The sequence below is a fragment of the Tupaia chinensis genome, unplaced genomic scaffold (genome assembly GCF_000334495.1).
Source record: "Tupaia chinensis unplaced genomic scaffold, TupChi_1.0 Scaffold000075_1, whole genome shotgun sequence".
Taxonomy (NCBI): Eukaryota; Metazoa; Chordata; class Mammalia; order Scandentia; family Tupaiidae; genus Tupaia; species Tupaia belangeri.
The window spans coordinates 648,949-671,474 of NW_006159535.1; the positions used below are offsets into that span (position 1 = coordinate 648,949).

General features: G+C 40.2%; 1 protein-coding gene across 3 annotated transcripts in view; it reads right to left on the reverse strand.

Annotated features, from left to right (window-relative positions):
- The window catches only part of PPP2R5E (protein phosphatase 2 regulatory subunit B'epsilon), a 170,528-nt gene that overhangs the window by 11,878 nt on the left and 136,124 nt on the right, over positions 1 to 22,526 (reverse strand). For all 3 annotated transcript variants that reach the window (XM_006142387.3, XM_027768148.1, XM_006142390.2), the window contains exons 6-12: positions 13,415 to 13,545; positions 13,207 to 13,266; positions 12,122 to 12,230; positions 10,166 to 10,219; positions 10,006 to 10,056; positions 6,606 to 6,725; positions 1,344 to 1,471 (exon numbers count right to left, since the gene is read on the reverse strand). In XM_006142387.3, coding sequence (XP_006142449.1) covers positions 1,344 to 1,471; positions 6,606 to 6,725; positions 10,006 to 10,056; positions 10,166 to 10,219; positions 12,122 to 12,230; positions 13,207 to 13,266; positions 13,415 to 13,545 — 653 coding nt within the window. The remainder of the gene's footprint in view (positions 1 to 1,343; positions 1,472 to 6,605; positions 6,726 to 10,005; positions 10,057 to 10,165; positions 10,220 to 12,121; positions 12,231 to 13,206; positions 13,267 to 13,414; positions 13,546 to 22,526) is intronic.

Genomic DNA, 22,526 nt, shown 5'->3' on the forward strand with positions numbered 1-22,526 from the left:
GCGCACGTGCCCTATAGCAAAAACCTCTAAAAAAAAAAAAAAGTTTAAAAAGAGATTGAAGAGATTGAAGGAGATAGGAATGTGGCATGATCAGCCCTCCTGGGGGGTTGATTTCTCACTGTCTCTCTCTCTCTTTGGAAAGCCCATGTGCCCTATAGAAAAAACTAAGAAGAAAGAAAGAAATAGATCTTACTAAAAATGCAAATCTATTCAGACCACTTTCCTTTTTACACACCTTAAATGTTTCCTTATCACCCACCTGATGAAAGCTCTTGCAGGCCCCACTCCTTTATCTCTTTTCTTTTTTCTTTTTTTGGAGAGGTTTTTGCTATAGGGCGCGTGTGCTTGCCAGACAGACAGAGCGAGACAGAGAGACAGAAAGCAAGAAATCACCCCCCAGGGGGGACGGTCACGCCACAATCCCTTCTCCTCCATTCTCCTCTTGGGATCTTGGGCACGCATACACACACACATGCCTGGCGCGAGCTTAAGCCACCGGGTCCAGGACTTGAACCACGGTTAACTATGTGGGAGTCCAGTGACATAGTCATTACACTAACTGCTAGTCCCTCTCTTAAGAATTAAGAGGATTTTTTGTTTTGTTTTGTTTTGTTTTTGTTTTTTTGCCGTTTGGCATGTGTGCTCACTGGAGAGAGACAGAGACAGTGAGAGGGAAAGCGAGAAATCATCCCCCAGGGGGGATGGTCACGCCGCAATCCCTTCTCCTCCATTCTCCTTCCAGGATGCACGCTCAGGGTCCAGGACTCAAACCACAGTCAGCCATGTGTGAGTCCAGCGTCGTAACTGCTACACCATCTGCTGGTCTCCCCATTCCCTTTTCTAACTTTGTCTTCCAGCAGCATCCCCAAAGCCCTTGTGACTCAAGTCCTCCCAAGCCCACAGGTTTCAGGGCTTGACAGGTGCTTGTACTTCTTGGTGCCTTCCCATGTGATGGACAGGCCCACTATCTAAAATGAGTCCCCATTCCAGCCACCTGTCAGCATTTTTTTAAGATTCAGTTAAACATCACCACTTAATTAACATTCACAAACCTCTCATCTTGGTTCCAGAGCAACCCAAAATATATAAGTAAACAGGTACTTTAACAAAGCAGCAATGTTTTGGTGGTTTGGTAACTATCTGTTTACTTGTGGTTCTCCCTAGCCAGTCAGTGAATTCCTACAATGGAGGGGTTTTATGTCTTCGGAAACAGACACAGCATCTGGCAGGCAGTAAGCATTTAGGACTTTTTATTAAGCAAAAGAGGAAGAAGGAAGGGAGAAAATGTCAAAGGAAAACAAAGGAGGAGGGTAGGAAGAAAGGAGAAAAAACTGAAAACTTACGGATTCCAATGTTCTTTCGAAATCCTATAAAGACTGGAAAACATGATGGGAAGGATGACATTAGAGTTTTCTTCTATCAAACTCATGATGTATTCATTATTCCAATAATAGAGTGCCCTTTCTGCCACCTTTGGGGGGAGAAAAAAAAAAACATTGAGAGAGAAGAGAGAGAAAATTATCATTTTTCCAAACAAATATATTTTAAAAGACAATTTTTAAAAGGCACTCAATCATGTGAAAAATTAAATATGAATCACATTTTACATTTTTGCAATTTAAAATCTCTCATTAAGTTTCAAAGTGGTTTATCAATTTGGAAAAAGAAAAATGTAAGTTTTCCTATCTGTTAATTTAGTTTTCCTCTTATTCTGCCCACGTCATCTGATTCTGTATTTTCCCTACGCAGCTCCCAAGCTCCAAACATCTTTACCCTACTTCCACATACCACACTTTCCCCCATCACTTTGGCCACCTTCTCGCTCCCCTCTCCTGGCTCGCCGCTTTCATCCCGCACCCTTCAGATCAACCACGGGCCCAGCACATGGCTGGCATTCAGTCACTGCTGTTGAGGAAAACCCACCACTGCCCAGCCCCACAGAGCAACTGCATTTGCTAACGGCACCTCATCTGGCCAGGCACTGTGCCTGCACTGCAGGTAGAATGTACCGTCCTTACACCCATCAGGAGTAGGCACCACTGTGCTCATCTTAGAGGTTCAGAGAGACTACGTCATCTACCCAAGGTGACACTGCAAATAAGTGGTAAAAGAAAGGGACCCAAGTCTAGGGCCTAGGCTCTCTCCAGAACTCATTTCTGGTGTGTTCTTTTGAAACAGGCAAGCCAGATGACTGCTCAGATTTTGGGCTCAGGACACACTGCACGCACACCTGCTTGCTATCTCAGAACTACGCTATAAATCGACTCTAATTTGGTCTGCTGAGCCTGAGATGCTCATTTTAGATTTCATGAATTCAACGAAATAGCTCAAAAACTTAACCTAAAATCTCTAAAACTGGCAGTTAGAGAGGAAAAGAAAGAAAACAAAAGGAGTGGCTTCATTCATACAGATGAAGAAATTGTGTTTTAGAAGAAAACAAAGGGTACAAAATGCACCACCATTAGATTCTGAGAAATTAGAACCTTTCCATTTACATTATTCACTTGGTTCAAAAAAAAAGGAGGGGGATTCCTTAGGTTCTAGACCCTAAGAGTATAAAGAACACCATGGCTGGAAGTTCGCTACAAGGCAAGCACTGTGCTAAGTGTTCTATGTTTATCAATCATCACAACAACAGAACTGGACTGTTATTTCTAATTTGTGGAAGCAAAAACTGAGGCTCAGAAGACAAATGACTGGCTCAAGATAACATGGCTAATGGCTGCAGCCTCCGGAGTCTCTGCTCTTAAGCTCTTACTGCCGTCTCTACGGAGTTCACACACTGCATGGGAAGCAGACATAGGAGAGCCTACCCAACGTAAACCGTGACCAATGCTGTATCAGATACAGGAATAACAAGTCAGAAGAAAGACTAGAACAATCTGATGACACGGGGAAAGAAGGTGGCAGAAACCTAACATAGGAAATGGCATATGAGCTGGGCTCAGAAGGACGAAGGAAAAGTCATTCCCGGCAAAGGGAATCCCAGGAAAGAAGGGCAGAGGCATTGGTGTGGACAATGAGTTTGAAAGCCATTAACGGAAATGGTGTGGCTGACCAAGGTCGGCACTACAGAAGGGAGGAGAGAACGAGAAGAGAAATGGGAATGAGGCTATCCTAAAACTAACAACTGAAAAAGAAGTTTCCAAAGAGAACATAGGAAGATGTTAGTAAAAAAGGAATCTCAGATTTTCCTATATTGGGAATCAGCAGTTAGCGTAATGGCTATGTCGCTGGACTCCCACGTAGTCGACCGCGGTTCGTGTCCCGGACCCGGTGGCTTAAAACTCACGCCGGGCGCGTGTGCGTGCGTGCCCAAGATCCCGAGAGGAGAATGGAGGAGAAGGGATTGCGGCGTGACCATCCCCCCTGGGGGGTGATTTCTCGCTTTCTGTCTCTATGTCTCTGTCTGGCGAGCGCACACGCCCTACAGTGAAAATCTCTCAAAAAAAAAAGAAAAAAAAAAAAAGAGAAAGATTTTCCTATATTTAATTATGAGTCTAATATTTACCTGCTTTTTAAGTTTTTTGTTGTTGTTTTTTTTAATTGTCAGATGGTATATATACCGAGAGAAAGGGAGAGGAAGAAAGCACTACCCAGTGGGGAATGGTCATGCTGCAATTCCTTCTCCTCCATTTGTCCACCCTGCTGAGATCTGGGACACACACGTACACAGCCCTGGTATGTTTTTCAAGTTGCATGGACCAGGACTTGATCTGCACAGTGAGTCATGTGTGACAGAGCTTGGACCCAGTTCCCTTAACCACTAGACTATGAGGCCAGCCCTGCTAACAGGTTATTTTTAACTTCATGTATCTATTTTTAATATGTGTAATCACTTATAGAAAGAAAAGATGTATCAAGCCCCTCAAAGTGGAAAAGCACTGTTCACACAAAATAAAAAAACTACTGAGTTGTCAGAAAAGTCATGATGTATTTTTTTTTCTATGCAAAAATCTATCATGACTTTTCCGAAAACCCAATGCTATGTCTAACAGTAGGACAGAGCCGCCACCTTCCCGAAACCTGTCTTGAACATACAGTGGCAGCGTCACCAGCTTAGAGACTTCAGACCCCAACGCCACACCTGGGGGAAGTAGTGACAGGATCTAGCTACACAGATTAGGCACTACAAATGTTTGCCAGATGGACAAATGAACACTTAACTTAAAAAAACAAAGGGGGAGGGGCTCTTTCTTTATTCTGCTTTACTTCCATCAAGTGATTAAAAATTCTTTCTTCTTGGGACCAGCAGTTAGCGTAATGGCTATGTCGCTGGACTCCCACGTAGTCGATCGCGGTTCGAGTCCCAGACCCGGTGGCTTAAACTCACGCTGGGCGCGTGTGCATGCATACCCAAGATCCCGAGAGGAGAATGGAGGAGAAGGGATTGTGGCGTGGCCACCCCCCCGGGGGGTGATTTCTCGCTTTCTGTCTCTCCATCTTTCTCTGTCTGTCTGGCAAGCGCACGCGCCCTATAGCAAAAACCTCTCCAAAAAAAAAGAAAAAGAAAATTCTTTCTTCTTTCTGCTATGAACTGAATTGTGCTCCCCCACAATTCATATGTTGAATCCGAACCCCGATGTGGTCGTATTTGGCATAGGACTTCTAGGAGGTAATTAAGGTTAAATGAAGTCACAAGGTGGTGTCCTAACCAGAAAGGACCAGAAGCCTTGTAAGAAGTGAAAGAGAGTTCAACCTCCTCTGAGTGCGCACACCGAGAAAAGGCCTCAGGGGCACACAGTGAGGAGGAAGTCTTACCTGCCAGAGCATGGGGCCCTCACCAGAAACCAACCAAGCCGGCACCTTGGTCTTAACTGTGGATGTGATAAACACATCTCTGTTGTTTAAGTCAACCAGTCTACGGTGTTTTGTTATGACACCCTGAGCTGAGACACTGTCTCTTTTTTCTAAACATTATTTAAGCCGCCTGGTATTGATCATTTTAAAAGAGGTTCCTGGTCCAGCCTGGGGGTGCAGTTGATAACAAACTGAACTTTAGTGCTGGAAGCCACATGGCCCGAAAACACAGCAGAGATATGAGGGTGCTTTCTCTCTTATTCTCTCTGGCACACACACCCTGCCATTAATAATAAATGAAACTTAAATTTTAAAAAAGAGAAATTCCTGCTCTGGACCTTCATAACACCAAGTATCTTGATCAAAAGAAAACAAAAAAGGTAAACAATCCAAGTGGTGGAACACTACAGAATCCATGTAATAATGGAACACCTTCTATATAAAGTTCTACATTTCTTTCTCCTTGCCATGTGTTTTATCATCTGAATACTTTGTGTAATGGTTTTTACCTTTCTTTTCTCCTTTTTTTTTTTTCTTTTTTGGCTTTGTGGTACAATAATTAGATTGTCATAAGATAACATACTCACATGTCTTTAGGTCAAAAATTAAAACCAATGGGACCAGCAGTTAGCGTAATGGCTATGTCGCTGGACTCCCACGTAGTCAACCACAGTTCACGTCCCGGACCCAGTGGCTTAAAACTCACGCCAGGTGCATGTGTGTGCGTGCCCAAGATCCTGAGCGGAGAACAGAAGAGAAGGGATTGCGGCGTGGCCATCCCCCCTGGGGGGTGATTTCTTGCCTTCTGTCTCTCTTTGTCTGTCTGGCGAGTGCACGTGTCCTGTAGCAAAAAAAACCTCTCAAAATAAATAAATAAATAAATAAAACCACAATAGTCAGTGCCTCTAATTATGTAGGACAATGACAGCTTAGAGGAAAAGCCCACTATCAAATGAACCTACCAGAGGTATGGTTCTGTGCAACAAGCTATAATCTGAATAATCTCTTCAAGTTGGCAGGCAGTAGTGAAAAATCAATCTCTATAGATTGTAAAAGTAAATCTCTGTAGATCCGTGAGCTGGACCTTCAGTGAGACAAGCGAAGGATGAACCTAACCGCAACCCAGATCGCCCTCTTTCCTCCTGTGTGGCTCTGTAGCACTGGAATCAATGGCCCCAGTAAGGAAAACAGCGGCCCAGTTCTCCTTCCCTGTGTTCTCCCCGAGTGGCCACCAGGAGGCAGAGCGGTGTCACAGGAAAGTCAAATGCCAGCTTTAGCAAAAAACTACACCTAAGATCAAAATTTGACTTTACTTCCTATTTAAGGTGAAATCTTGAGCAAATCATTCGCTGAGCCTCAGATTTTATCATCTAGAAACAGGAAAAAAGCTTTACAGGAGAGTGAAGCTTATAAAACATCTTGCACAGTATACAATATAAGCGTTCTTTTTCCTAATAATATTAGGTTTCTTTCTTAAACAGAGGAACACTACCAGCCCCCTTCTTGTTCAGCAATTTACCAAAAGTATATTTTGCCACTTTCCAGAGTTTCGGTGTTCACATCTGCAAATCTGTAAAAGCAACAATGCCTTCTTTGCAGTGTTATGAGACCGAAAGCACCATTACAACTGTTGCCAGGTAGCAGTGCTCAAGATGAAGGAGGTACTGTTAAATTTATTGTTGTCACACAAGCACACAGCAAACTAAAAAAAAAACCTGGTAACTAGTGCCCATTATATCCTTCAACACAACATTTAACCAAAATAACTTTTGCAATCTAGGCCACTATGGGTCTTTCCCACTAACCTGAAAATGGGGGCTAGATACACACTTGGCGATTTGTTTAAACAAAGGTTCTTGGATTTTAACAAATTGTGAAGGCTCAATCACATCCAGTATTTCTTCCAGCTCCCCAAGGAACATGACCTATAAAGACAGGTAAAATACAAAATCTGAGGCACTTAATTTAAAAATCCATATGAACAATGAAGATAAATGAGCTTGTGCTGTTTTAAGAAAACTTCGTACATAAAACCAAACATAAGCGAACCAGATATCATCCCATGTTAAAATGTGTTCACATCTCATGATGAATTCAACATACATTAAGTTTTTTTTTTTTTTTTTGGAAAGGTTTTTGCTATAGGGTACATGTGCTTCCAGAAAGAGGGAAACAAAGAGACAGAAACTGAGAAATCACCCCCCAGGGAATGGCCACACCGCAATCCCTTTCTCCTTCATTCTCCTCCCGGGATCTTGGACACACACGAATACGTGCCCAGCCTGAGTTTAAGCCACCAGGTCCAGGACCCAAATCGCAGTCGACTACATGGGAGTCCAGCGATGCAGCCATTACGCCATCTGCTGGTCTCCATTCAGTGCTTATTAAAAATTCCTTATATCATTGAAAATATGATTCTACCCAATTCATTAAAAAATAATAATAACAAAATAAAACCTCAACTGTATATTACATGAAATAATGGGCACTGGGACCAGCAAATGATGTGGTGGCTACATCACTGGACCCCCACGTAGTCAACCGCCATTCAAGTCCCAGACCTGTTGGCTTGAAATTCACACAGGGCACGAGTGTGTGCATGCCCAGAATCCCAAGAGTATGGAGAAGGGATTGCAGCGTGGCCATCCCCTCTGGGGGTTGATTTCTCACCTTCTGTCTGTCTCTCCAGTGAATACACATGCCCTATGGCAAAAATCTCTCTCTCAAAAACAAAACAAAACAAAACACAATGGGCACATACACACTGCACCGAGCCCCTGGGAAACAGGAGCCTCCCTGGGAGGTTTCTCCTCTCAACTCCCAACAGTCCAGCCCCCCATCTCCACCAGACCTTTTCTAAAAAACTAGTGGGAGGGTGGCCTTCCTGCATAGATGTGCAAAAGTTCACGGTCATTTGCCAAATGGTTACAGCCCCTGGTATGCGCCCGGTACTCCTCTGTGATACAACAGTCAAGTCTGAGAAACACGAGTGAACCCATTCACACACGAGGCTGCTTTAAACTCATTAGCACAGCTAACCCGTTCTCTACACTCACACACACTAGGCACGCCCACACCTGCACACACACAGCTGTCCTCTATCAAGCACAGTGAATCTCGTGGCCTCAGCATTTTGTGCCTCAACGAACAAAACTTTTCAATCATGATATGGAACCCAAATCAATGTTATAGTCAACTGTGTTAAAGATAATGAAAAAAATGACAAAGAAAAAAAAAAACAGTTACCTATTTAGCCTTTAAAAACTCGTTACTTCAGAAAATAAGTACACAATTGAAATAGGGAAAATGACAATGTTTTCATATCTTGAGATGCACCTGGGTAGCAACACATCATTTAATTTTACCTAGGAGGTCTTAAGAAATTAGATGATTTTTTTGTAACTGTATAAAGTAGGATTTGGAGTATTAAAGCTGACTTAAGTGTTTCTGTTAAAAGCAAAGCATAGGAAACCCTTGCATTTATCAAGGTACACACAAAGTTCTCTCAAAATTCACCCAAAATATAAAATTAAGAGATGACCTTTTGTTCTGAGCCATTTCCACATAGTTTCTAACATGTCAGAAGAGTGGCTGCAGCCCAGATGTCTGTTAGGCTCACCTATAAGCCTGTAAGACTTATTCTTCCAGCGCACACACACACACACACACAGAGTAGTAAATGCCTGGTGAATTCTCAGCAGTGGTACAAACGATTGTAGATTGTAGATCTAGACTCTCCAAGGCCATTTGTGAATAGTTGAGACTAAAGGCCTATTGTATATTTTAAGGTTATACCTACTAGGTATTGGGGCAAGTTCCTCTAATATCTACAGTGACAGCAAAACCGCCTAAGTATGAAGTGGGTCATTAGAAAAATGACATTAACAGAGCTAGACAACTAGACAGATGACTAGGGGTAGGCCTGGGTTGACCTGAGGCTAAATAGCACAGTGGTTAACTTAGGATTCAAAAGTCAGGGAGGTGGGTGTGGCCTAATCAACATTCCTACTAGTACCTGAGGTAGGCTACATAACTTTTCTAAGACTCAGTTTCTAACTCATAAAGCAAGATTTACAATCTTGCCTGACAGAGCTACAATGAGGTTTAGATGATATAATGCTCTTTTTTTTTTCCCATGACAAATAAGAGGGCCAGCCTTATGGCCTGGTAGTTAAGGGAACCTGATCCCACTGACTGATCAAAGTTAAAATCCTAGCCCTGGTAGCTTGGAAAATACACCAGGCACATGTGCATGCGTGCTCCAAATCCCAACAAGACAGAAATGGAAGAGAAGGGATTGTAGTGTGACCACGCCCATTGAGGGGTTGCTTTTTCCCTGTATGTCTCTCTCTGATGAGTGCGCATACTCTGTGGCAAATTAAAAAGAGAGAATGAGAGAGAGAGAAAGGGGAAAAAGAGAAGGATTTTTTAAAAAGGTTTTTGCCCTAGGGGGATGTACGCTGAAGACTGACAGAGAAAGTGAAAAATCACCCCTCAGGGGCATGGCCATGCCACAATCCCTTCTCCTCCATTCTTCTCTTGGAATTTTGGGGACAAATGCACACATGCCCAGAGTGAGTTTCAAGCCACAAGGTTTGAACCTCAGTCAGTCATATGGGAGTCCAATGCCTTGGCCACCTTGCCACCTACTGATCCCAGAAAATGTTTTTTTTTAATTTAATTTTATTATTATAATTTTAAATTTTGCCAGAGGGTACATCACTCACCAGAAAAAGAGAGAAAAAAAGAGGAAAAGTGAGAAAGCACACTGCCCTGAATGGGGCATGGTCATGCCACCATCCCTTTTTGTCCATTTCTTCCTTCTCTGGGAATTTTGGGTGGGTATACACACCCAGCACATTTCTCAAGCCATCAGGTCCGGGATTTGAACAACAAAGTTAGCCACGTGAGATCCAGCCACCTTAACCAACACAACACTAGCTGGCCCCAATGAGGTATTTTTGAAAGGGTCTTGCTGTGCCATGACTCTCCCTCCCCACTAGGTATGTATCACTGCACCAGGCCTGTTCACATTGATCTAGGAATTGAACCCAGACTTCCCAGGCAGTGGAACCACATGCAGGAGGCACCCTACCACGTTCAGCACCACAGCTAGGCCTAGATGATGCATCTTTATGAGTACTTGGCCCGATGCCTGGCATTCAGCAAAGTGAGCTGTTAACACTTGGGACATTAAGCACTTACCTCTTTTTGACTACATGTTTTAGGCCAAAACTTCATTAACCCCCTAATGACCTAAAATGAAAAGCAGAAAAACAAATGACATTTAATTTTTCATAATTTTCACTTCTAGGAAAGGTAGTTTTCTAAAGTTTTTTTGAAATTAAGGAAAAAAAACACTTACTGGTTCTGTGAGTGAAGGATCTTTCTCCAGAAACTGTACTATACAATATGCCAGCTAAAGAAACAAACAAACAAAAAATTATAAATTCTATATAGTAAGGGCTCAAAAGATCTATTATTAAAACTTCCTAAAAAGTTTGCAGACTCTAGGCCCAGCTACGGTGGCACAAGATGGAAGGCTCAGCTGTGAAGTGGCTGAGGCCCATGGGAGGCCTAGGTTTGTTTCCTAGGTCAACCTAAACAGGCCTGGTACAGTGACTCACACCTATGATCTTAGCTAACTGGGAAGCTGGAGCAAGAGAATCTCAATATGATGTCTAAAATCACAGCCCCCTCTCATTAATATATTTTTTTTAAATCTAGATCTCTGATTTTAATAACCTCACATTCAATTTATTTTAACTATCATAAAAATAAAATACAGGGACCAACAGTTAGCGTTATGGCTATGTCACTGGACTCCCATGCAGTCGATTGTGGTTTGAGTCCTGGACCTGGTGGTTTAAACTCAGGCTGGACGCATATGCGTGTGTGCCCAAGATCCCGAGAGGAGAATGGAGGAGAAGGGATTGTGGGGTAGCCATCCCCCCTTGGGGGGTGATTTCTCGCTTTCTATGTCTCTTTCTGGCGAGCACACGCGCCCTATAGCAAAAACCTCTCCAAAAAAATAAATAAAAATAAAATACATATAGTACCAAATTAAAAAAAATTTTTTTTTCAAGCCAAAGACTGATATTAATAAGGCTTCAGGGAAATGCTATTAAAAACTGTACTAGGACATGAAGTATCCAGCTAATGGCAAGCAGAAATGAAATGTCGCAGTGTATTCTAAAAGTATCTCATCTACATAAAGACTGAGCTACATCTCACCACTGGCTTCTTTTCTTTGCTAATGTCTACAGTACTGGGTCTTACTGAGGCCTATACAGGAAGTAGGCCTTTTCTGAAAACCTGGCTGATTGCCTGAAACGAAACATGCAAACTAATGCAGTTTTATTAGGAGATAAAAGGTTATACTTGCCAGTTTAGAATCTGGAGAAATGGGAAAAGATCTGACACTAACACATCTAAGTAAAAATTCTTTTAAATGAGTATGAAATATGATATCCCATTTCAAAATCTAAAGGCAAGATTTGTAAAAGGGCTTGTAAAGATTCCTGGACCAAAAAAATACCCTCACAAAACAACGTTTTGATGATGCTCTAAATCAGAAACATATGGACTAATTTTTTTCCTCAAAACACAGAATTTCACATTTAAAAAAAGGACACTGCTTAGAAAAACGTGTTACATTTTTTAATGCAAGCTCAAAACATTCCCATGGGGGGAGGGGAAGAGGGAATCAGAGGCTCCAAATACTAAAATTAAAAATACCACTTCATCATGTATCTACCCCTAGTGACATGCTTACCATGCAAGGCAGTGTTAGCACGGGGATTAGAATGGGGACAGACAGGGTATGCTAATGAAGGCTAAAAAAAAAATCATAATGTGAAAACACTGATTGGTTTACTTGTGAGAGTGTTTATTTGTATGTAGAGAAGTGAAGAAAAAATGGTGGAAGAACTAGAAGAGAGGGCAAAACGAAAACTGACAGGCTAATATAAAGTGAGGATGAAATAAAATGTTCAGAAACATTAAAAGATGGTATAACATGTTCGGAGATCTAAACATGAACAGCCCACGTACACTGCATTATATGCCATTTGTTCAATGATTAATTATGTGATCTTGGGCAAGTCACCTAAGTTCTCTGTAAAATGAGATGACTGAACAAAGGCTCTTCCCACTTTAAAACTACTCCCATGATTCTACTGTGCATAGAAAAAATATAGACACGCTTTTATTTACTTGGGGAGTATTTTAACAATTTTTTTAAATTAAGGAAATGTCAAAATCAAACACTAATTTGCAAACTTTTTATTTTGCTTCCAAAAGTAGTCGTACAAAATTCTACCTGGGCATGGAAGAGTGATAAGCTCCTGACAGTGTGTAAAGGGATCAACACTTTCACCAGAAACTGTTTGTGTTCTGCCTTAAGAGGTAAAGCAAAGCCATTGATAATACTAGGAAAAAGAAAAGAGACACGAATTAGCAATGTTACCACAACAAGCTAAACTGAGACGAACTGCCCTTGTGAGATTGGTTAAACTTCATCAGTTCACATTTGCCCAAAACCACCCAAAACCCACCCCACTGGCATTCAAGATTTCTTAGTCACGTCAAAGAATACATTTAAAAGTTACTTCAAAGAACATATTTATTAAAAGAAAAGAAGGAAATCTGCTTGTGATCACCCAACAAAGGCTCCTGTGTTCTTATCTAGTCAATGGTTCTCAAAAATTCTTTATTTTCTTCACCCGCTTTTCCTTCTCCAAATAATCATCTGCCTTGCTCACTTCCTCTTTAAATAAGACCCTTTCCATTTCCAAACATCATTCCTTCTCATTCCTGAAATTTCTGCCCAGTCTAGGGAAGTCACTGAGAAAAAAACTGATGTGATTCCACCTTCTTTAACTCCTCATATTAGGAGGAAAAGCTAGGTTATCCCTTATCCAGCCATATTAGCCTCCCTTGTGATAGAAACTCACACATCAGCTGTCTCTTTCCAATTAATTCCACTATTCCAGGCAGCAGCTGTTCAATAACTATATCTGGGTACATGGTCACCTCAAAAATGGCAATCTTCCCAATTTATTATAAACTTGCTTTCAACAGATATGGCAATGGACAGGTAGCCCAAAAAATGATGCGAATAAGATGTTTTAAAATCACTGGCCTGACCACAATTAGAAGTACTGTCTCTGCTGTAATAAAGGAACTGTTAGCTCTTTCAGTTATTCCAGTGGCATTAGCAACACATATCTCTGGAACGAGGGAAACAGGAACTCATGTCTTGTAGAGTCAGTTGGGAAACATGCTAAGTGCAAATGAGAGACCCAATATACATACCCAGCGTGAAGTATGTGCCCTGCACCACCTGAACCTAATTTTCAGAATGATAATTCATCTGAGATTAGCAATTAGATAAAAAGTGTTTACCTTCCTAATATTTCCAGCAGTTCGGCTACACCATTGAAGTGTTCTGTTTCATAAACAAACCTTAAAGAAGAGAAAAGAGAAAATGGAGGGGAGAGGGGAGTGGAGGGGGAGAATAAAGTCAGTACATCATGTTCAAATATTTGAGATTTACTTAACATTTCTTAAATACCAGCTCTGCTTTTCCTTCTCCCTCCACCCCTCCACTTACCTTAGAAAAATATTGTTAATCTGTTTTCGGATAAATGCTCTAAGACCAAGAAACTTGCCATAAATTCTGTGTAAGACTGTTTTTAAGTAGTCCCGTTCCCGAGGGTCTTCACTGTCAAATAGCTCCAGGAGCTGTTGTAAATGAAAACAGTATAGCTGTCAAAGGTAGTTTCAGGAAGAATTTAAGATTCTCTCACTCATTATTTTTTTTCTTTTTCAATTACCAAAGGGCACTCGTACTTGCCAGAGAGAGAAAGAGTGGCAGAGAGGGAGAATGTACTCCCCAAAGGGGCATAGTCACACTGCAACCCCTTCTCCTCCATTTCCCCATCCTGACAAGATTCTGGGCACATAATGTACACACACCTGGCATGGTTATAAGTCAGTGGATCCAGGACCTGTCCCACACAGTCAGCCATGTGGGATTCAGCTCCTTCAAGTGCCAGGCCATGGGACCAGGCTGTATAAGTCATCATTTAAAATCCCCTTCTTTCTTCCTCAAAAAATTTTTGGGTATCTATTATGTGCCAAGCACAGTGCTTGCTAGTTTTGAGGGCTAGGGTAATAAGTAAGCCAGACAAGGGGTTTATATTCTAGTGAAGAGATATACAATAATAGTAATAACAATAATAGTAATAGCTAACACATGAACAGTACTTACTATGATCATCGAGCAATTTTCTAAGCCATCTACACATATTACTCTTACTATAGGGTGGTTTTATTCCCATTTTACAGAGGTGGAAACTGGGGCACAGAAAATTTAAGTAATTTGCCTATGGTCTCACAGCTAAGTAGCAGAGCTGTGATTTGAACCCAAGCAGTCAAAGCCCAATGACCATGATCTCAACAACTGTGCTATGCTACCAACTTAGGCAGGAGTGCCCATGACAGATTTGACAGTACCTACTTACCCTATTAGTAGTCTACCCCAATAGGAGATGCTATTAATAACACTCACCATCTCTCTATCCGTTTGGCAATAGAATAAAAAGCTATGTACTGAGATCTTTCTGTATTTCAGGGATTATTCTCATTGCCAGACACACACATCATTGAACAAAGCTGGAGATGACTAGGGAAGGCGATGAACACATTAACAATACACAGAAAACCACCCTATCTAGAAGAGGCAAGTGGCCACAACAGTCCCCCCCAAAAAAGCTCCATATGGGCTCAATGTCTCTTTATCTATGACATACTCTAAATGACACCAGATCTCTAGTCCACCCATCCCATTCCTTGTTAATGGAAACAATTAGCTTTTTAAAATTAATTTTTAAATTTGGTTTCTATTTTAAGTGTTGTAAAGGAAATTAATGAGTTATTTTCAATGAACATAGAAGGTTTGGGAGTGTGCAATATTATTAAAACTTGAATCAACTATGCTTATGTATTGTTAATATCGAGTTTAATCAAAACACAATAATTAAAAATTATTTCATTAGGTTCTCAAAGAAAATGCATTACTAGGCACCTAACTTTAGTCATTTAACAAAGCCACAAATATTGACTATATCATGTTCTTTGAGAAAGATGAATTGCAGCAATAAACTATTTTTTGGCACTCTAAAGAACATACTTTTGACAATTTTAAGATGTATGAGACAAGAGTAAGTACAATAATGCATAGGCTAAAAAAATAAATAAATGAACAACAACAACAAAAAACAATAGTAGAATAATCTCTGGTTTTCAAAGGAAAATGAGGATGCTTAGTTATATATACTCCCAAACATTTCTCACCCCCAAAATTTTTAAAAAAGCAATACAGTCCAGCATTTGTAAATGCCTAGGTAGATTACACCATCCACCATCTAATAGATAGCTTGCTGTCAAAGAAAAGAAGCCAGAGTTTTCCCAAGGGGGTTACAGAGCGAAGACAGATCCGTCAATATGAAGACTCCACGTTTATAAAAACTAACCTTCCTGAAGTTAACCAACAGAAATGAATCATACAATAATACCATCATGGAACCCATCTTTGAATTTAATACTAAATCTACAGAGAGATAAGAAGGGCAAAATGAAAAAGGCAGAAAGGTCTTTTAGTTAGACATGAGAGATTAAACCTATCTCCTCTTAAACCCTCTCTGAGTTGTCAGTAAAGAATTAAAAATGGAAGAAACTCACAGAATAGAGAACTGGAGAGAAGATATGACATGTTTGTAGACTTTTCAAAGATGGAAAGTGGATGACAAGAGGTTGCTATCTTAGGTTTCCTCTTTCTCCATTCTGCCAAGTATTTTCCCATACTGCCAGCAGGGAAGGAAGCCAACAATAAGCAGGCCAATGTAGACCAGAGAACCCTTAAAAGGCTTCAGAACTAAAGGTGCCAGATATATTTGATGACAAGGATGTGAGAAGGAGCTAAAACAGGAGGACTTGTTGAATGTTTATAGAAGAATAACAAGACCTCCCAGATCCCTGTTCTATGCAATGTACTGAAGATGTATAACTAAACTCTGGGAGAGACTACATTGGCAGGTATCTAGTCCTGGAAGCAACACACACAGCTACATGAAACACTTACTGAAAACAACAGGATAAAATAAATCTCTGCATACTGAAGAATGAGACCTTTGCCAACCCTCTTGACTGAGCTCCAAATCTGTACAAGGCAGGAAACTATAAGGTCCCTTTTTGAGGAAACTGGTAGTCTCAAGAGAAAAGCCCCATAAATATATTAAACATCTAAGGGCTTCCCAATTTCCTGCCAATTATCCTTTGAAGGTCACCAGTTACGAGTGTCGCCTGTGCAAACATAAAAACACAAGGGTATACACACGCATAGGCATAGATTCTAAGTAGCCTTTTGGTAGACTAACTATAGCTAAGAAGTGAAGGATCACCTGACATTCAAACATAAAAGACAGAGACCAAAGCAAACAATTATAAGAAACTCAGAGGAAACAGGCATAATGCAAGGAGTAGGAAAAGGAAAAAAAAAAACAAACAAACAAACAAACAAAGCAAAACAAAACAAACAGCAAAAACCGAGACTGTAACATCCTCAGAGAGGAGATAGTGGGATCCCTGAAACAAAAACAGAATACTATTACAGGTGAATCTTCAGAAATTAAAAGGTTTTGGGAAATTCACAGAATAGCAGAAATAACCATTTCAGAAGTATTGGAGCATTAACTTGAGCAAATCTACTTCTGAAAGTATAATTATAAGACAAAGACTATAATATAGAAGAAAGATTAGAAAACTAGAGGATGTGTGCAGATCTAATACAAGAATGATAGACACTTCAGAAAAACACTGAGAAAAAGAAACAGAAAATAAAGAAAAGGAAATTATCTGAGGAAGAATTCAATGCAATTTTCTAGGGGAAAAAACGACATAAATTTCAATATACATATGGTCCATTAGGTGTTCTGAACAGTAAATGAACAAAGACCTACACACCAAGTTTCTCAACTTAGAAAAGTTCTCAAAAGCTTACAGAGAAAATGGGTTAAAAAATAAAGTGCTCAGCTGGTGTGGGCCTTCTCAATACTAACACTGGATGCTGGAAAACAATGGAGCAATTCCTTAAAACACCTGAGGGAATGAGTTTCAAACTATAAATTCATACCAAGCCAAAATGTCCTCTAATATTTCAGCAGAATAAAGATGTTCTCGGACGAGTGATTCTAGAAAGCTAACATCCTGTTGATGTGTTCTTAGGAGTTATCTAGAGGATATGTTATATCAAAATGGAAAAGAAAAATTTCAACATGCAAAGACACAGTCCAAAGTGTGTCAACGGGAAGTCCCAGGATAACTTCTGTGGATATGGCCTAGAGGAAGCAACCAATTTAAGCAGGATGACTAGGACTCCAGGAAAGAGGCCTCAAGTCGGGGAGTGGGGGGGGAGGCGGGGCAGGGGGACAACAGCAGAAAAGTGATAAGATTACCTGATGTGTGGCCACCCTGAGAAGAGTTGTATGATACTCTCAGAGAATTAAGAGAAGAAATAGTGACCGATACACAGGAAAGCAAGAAAGTTTTTTTAAAAAAAAATGGCAACTACTCATTTCAGGGTTGGGACCAGCAGATGGCAAAATGGTTACGTTGCTGGACTCCCCCACATGGCCAATCGCGGTTGGAGTCCTGGACCTAGAGGCTTCAAACTCACGCCAGGCACCAGGCATACGTGCATGCATGTCCAAAATCCCAAGAGGAGAATGGAGAAGGGATTACAACATGGCCATCTCCCCAGGGGGTGATTTCTCACTTTCTGTCTCTCTGGCCAGTGCATGGCCTACAATGTGCATGCCCTACAGCAAAAATCTCTCTTTAAAAAAAAAAAAAAAAATTTCAGGTTTAAGAAGAAAAGCTGTACAAGAAAAGAAATATAATTATGTGCTGTGGGTATGAGCAACATAGGTACATCTATGATAATATAAACACAATAATTTGATTTAATTTGTATAGTGTAAGTACACTGAATGTGGAAGAAACTAGACAGATAGTGGCTTTTTAGTAGGCAGTCAATAGCCAAAATCTAAAATGAAAAATAAAGATAGCAGTATTTGTATGACATTTAAAAATATGAAGATAAATTTATGGAAATAGGAGTTAAATGTCATTACCTCCAGAGAGTAAGACTCTGAGTTGGGGAAGGATGAGGCAGGGACTGTCTTTTTTCATTATAAGCCATATAAGTATACTTGAAATTTTAAAAATGCATAACTCTGTTCATTGAAACAATTTTTAAAAGTCATTAAGAGCCAAGGGCAGGACTGCAAAGCAAAAAAATCTTGTTGCCCACTCCTATAATAAAAAAGGCATTTCTCTGTCTTAAAATTTTTCTCTAACATTTTAGAAAATATCAGAAATCTTTAAGTAGATAATCAATGAAATAACTATTTCCATCCTATCACAGAACTCTAAAATCAGAGCTCCACATTTCTGGCTTTGTTTGTGATGTTAGCTATCCACCACAAGAAAACTGAATATCTTCCTCATATCGTTACCTTGAGGAAATAATGTACATGGAGACAACAGCACCGAACCAAAAATCAAGAGCCAACAGCTGCCTTAATCAAAATGATTCAATGAGTCCAGTGAATCAGAAAGACTCAAGGGGACCACTATATGAAATGAGGCAACCTACGGGCAACCACTCAGAAAGCACAGTGGTAACAAAGAATCCCAGGATGCAATCATAAGCTTAGCAATTCTAAGCTCAAGACCCCTATAAAAATCAGTATAAAAATTTCAAAGGTGTTAAGTCATATAAATATGAACTCCCCCAAATCAAATGCTTTTTTTTTCCTCACAATTTCAGTCATTCTTTCCACACACTAGAGAAGCCAATTTCCCTGCCCTTAAGCATTCTATCTGATTCAAGCAAATCTCATGACTTAAAATTTTTTAAGATTTATTTATTTTTAATTTTATTTATCATCATTATTCTTCAATTTTGACCAGAGACAGACAGACAGAGAGAAAGGGAGAGTGAGAAAGCAAGCCGCCAGGTTCGAGACTTGAACTGTGGCCAGACATGTGGGAGTCCAGTGTCTCAACCACCACACCACCTGCCAGCCCCTATGACTTAAAATTTTAAGACAACCATTTGGTCAGCAATTTGAGAAAGAGATATTATGCTAAATAATTCACTAGTAGGATATAGGCTAGGACTCACTACACAATTGGGTCGTGCAAAAAGAGCATGCAGGACCAGCTCCATGGACCAGTCATATGTACCGCTTAGGAGAAATTGGATCCCACATGGTGACTGCTGTTCAAATACCCAGTCAGCCTGAAGCATGCCGGGCATGGCATGAATACCCAAGATCAGGCAGACTAGAGGAATGGAGGAAGGGGATCACAGTATGACCAGACTCCCTGAAGGGTCTCTCTTCCTTTTCCTTTCCTTTCCTCTCTCCTTCCTTGCTTCTCTCCCCTCTTCTCATGTCTGCACATACATGCACACTCTCTCTCATGTAAAAAGAAAAAACTAATTTTAAAAAATAAGCACTCAGTGTTCCTTGTTCAAAAACTATTAAGAATTTCAAGATGGCAGAAACAGAGCATCAGACCAAGCACAGGGCCCTTCTAAGCACAGGGCCTGGTGCAACCACACAAGTTGCAAGTCCAAGCAGTTGGCTCTGGAAATAGGAGCACTAAAGCCCATTTTTTAAGGTTTTTGAGTTACATGTTGGACAGGACAGGATAAGATGACTTAGCGTTAACTGGTAATGGCTATCTGATAAAGCCCCAGGTGAAAATAATTTCTCAAAAGTTTGATTTGCAATAGGTTCTGAAAGAGAAAAGTAAACATTTGGACAGATTCAAGGGAACTTGTCTGGAAAATAGTTCTCTGTATTGGAGTTGAGATTCAAGGCCTCCTGGAAATTTTCAGTTTAAAGCTTAAAATTTTCAACAGGTTGGTTTATGTCATGTCCAATTTGTCTTGAGTTTTTGAAAACACAATAACAAAAGGTCACTTCTAAGGACAAGCTAGATGATTTGCATAATTTGCATTATAATTACAGTACCTTTCAGCTAAATATAACTGCAAATGTGAAGTACAAATTGCTAAATAGCAATCTCCAGCAGTACATATGTTTATGGTGATACTTGAATAGTATGTCTCTTAGCAACCAGTGACTGCTTTTCAGATTTGCAGAGTGGTTGAAAGCAATCTTTAAAAATATGCTGCTAAACTCTTGCCACAATAATTCACCCAACTACATAATTCAAGGTTTGGCAAATCATTTGGGTCTAAAGAAGGGGTTGGGGAATGATAAAGAAACCATTTTCCCAGTCATCCTAGCATACATGACAATTACCTCTACTGAGAATAGACAAAATTGTTCCATAAGCTTAGGCAAGTCTGCACACTTACAGCTACAGAAGGCAGTTTACCAAGTTACTTAAATCTAAAATCAATACAACTACAGGCACAAGTGTACCATGCAACGAGCTATCTTGGATATACTCTGGATATTTATCTCTTGTGAAGACCTAGATGAGTGTACACACACACACACACACATACACACACACGCACACACACACACACACACAAAATATTAAGAATTTCAAGATGGCAGAAACAGAGCATCAGACCAAGCACAGGGCCCTTCTAAGCACAGGGCCTGGTGCAACCACACAAGTTGCAAGTCCAAGCAGTTGGCTCTGGAAATAGGAGCACTAAAGCCCATTTTTTAAGGTTTTTGAGTTACATGTTGGACAGGACAGGATAAGATGACTTAGCGTTAACTGGTAATGGCTATCTGATAAAGCCCCAGGTGAAAATAATTTCTCAAAAGTTTGATTTGCAATAGGTTCTGAAAGAGAAAAGTAAACATTTGGACAGATTCAAGGGAACTTGTCTGGAAAATAGTTCTCTGTATTGGAGTTGAGATTCAAGGCCTCCTGGAAATTTTCAGTTTAAAGCTTAAAATTTTCAACAGGTTGGTTTATGTCATGTCCAATTTGTCTTGAGTTTTTGAAAACACAATAACAAAAGGTCACTTCTAAGGACAAGCTAGATGATTTGCATAATTTGCATTATAATTACAGTACCTTTCAGCTAAATATAACTGCAAATGTGAAGTACAAATTGCTAAATAGCAATCTCCAGCAGTACATATGTTTATGGTGATACTTGAATAGTATGTCTCTTAGCAACCAGTGACTGCTTTTCAGATTTGCAGAGTGGTTGAAAGCAATCTTTAAAAATATGCTGCTAAACTCTTGCCACAATAATTCACCCAACTACATAATTCAAGGTTTGGCAAATCATTTGGGTCTAAAGAAGGGGTTGGGGAATGATAAAGAAACCATTTTCCCAGTCATCCTAGCATACATGACAATTACCTCTACTGAGAATAGACAAAATTGTTCCATAAGCTTAGGCAAGTCTGCACACTTACAGCTACAGAAGGCAGTTTACCAAGTTACTTAAATCTAAAATCAATACAACTACAGGCACAAGTGTACCATGCAACGAGCTATCTTGGATATACTCTGGATATTTATCTCTTGTGAAGACCTAGATGAGTGTACACACACACACACACACATACACACACACGCACACACACACACACACACACTCTGCTAAAAGTTATATATAGACTTAAAAAAAAATCACGATGAAATCAAGTAAGCTAGTCATACCATCCTTGAATTAAAATAAAAAAAAAACCCTAAAAAAATCCAAAACCCTTGAATTTAAAAAAAAAAAAGAAGAAGAAGAAAAAAGACTGCTTTGTCTAGCCCATATAAAACCAGAAGATCTAGCAACACTTGGCTCACTTACCTAGAGACCAATAAAGAACCAGAGTAGACTGGCAGTGGTGCCCAAGTCTTTTTTTCCTCAAGAATTATTTATTCAATTCAATCAATCAATTAATTATTATAATTCAATTTTGACCAGAAAGAGCAAGAAGGAGCGTGAGAAAGTAAGCTGCCAGGCTGAGGACTCGAATCATGGTTGGCCATGTGGGAGTCCAACACCTTAACCACCACATCACCTGCCAGGGCCTAGTGGGGCCCAAATCTAAGTCAACAGATTGCATCACTCCCTTTGGTCACACCCAGACTACTTTGTTATGTACCACTCGTCTAAGCCCTGTAGTGATTTGAATGTGCTCCCCCTGGTTTTCGCATGGTATAAACTGTACACTTCCCGCACTACTGAACATTCATTTTCAACACTGATGAGAAGAAAACAGTTGGCAAGGTAGAACTGTTGAGAATCTGGGCACATGGGAGGCCAAATGTAACATCGTAAAAGATGCTGACTACCTGAGAAGAGCCATGGGTTTCCAGTGATTTTCAAAATAAGTACTGGACTTCAAATAATTCATAACATGTTAAGTAGACTAACACTGTATGACATCATGAACTGACGTTATTAAAGGAAATATAGCTAAACGAGGTTCTCAAAACAAGAACTGAACTTAAAAAAAATAGTAGTGACGGTATCAGACTAACATCTACCGAACGTTTACCATGTGTCAGGAATTTTTCTAAGTCCCTGTATTCAACAACCTTATGTTGTAATTACTATGAACATTTGGCATTTACTTTCCAGATAAGGAAACTGAAGTACGAGGTTCAAAAATGACAAAGCTTGGCGGCGGAAGCCAGCAGCCGGGCGCGGC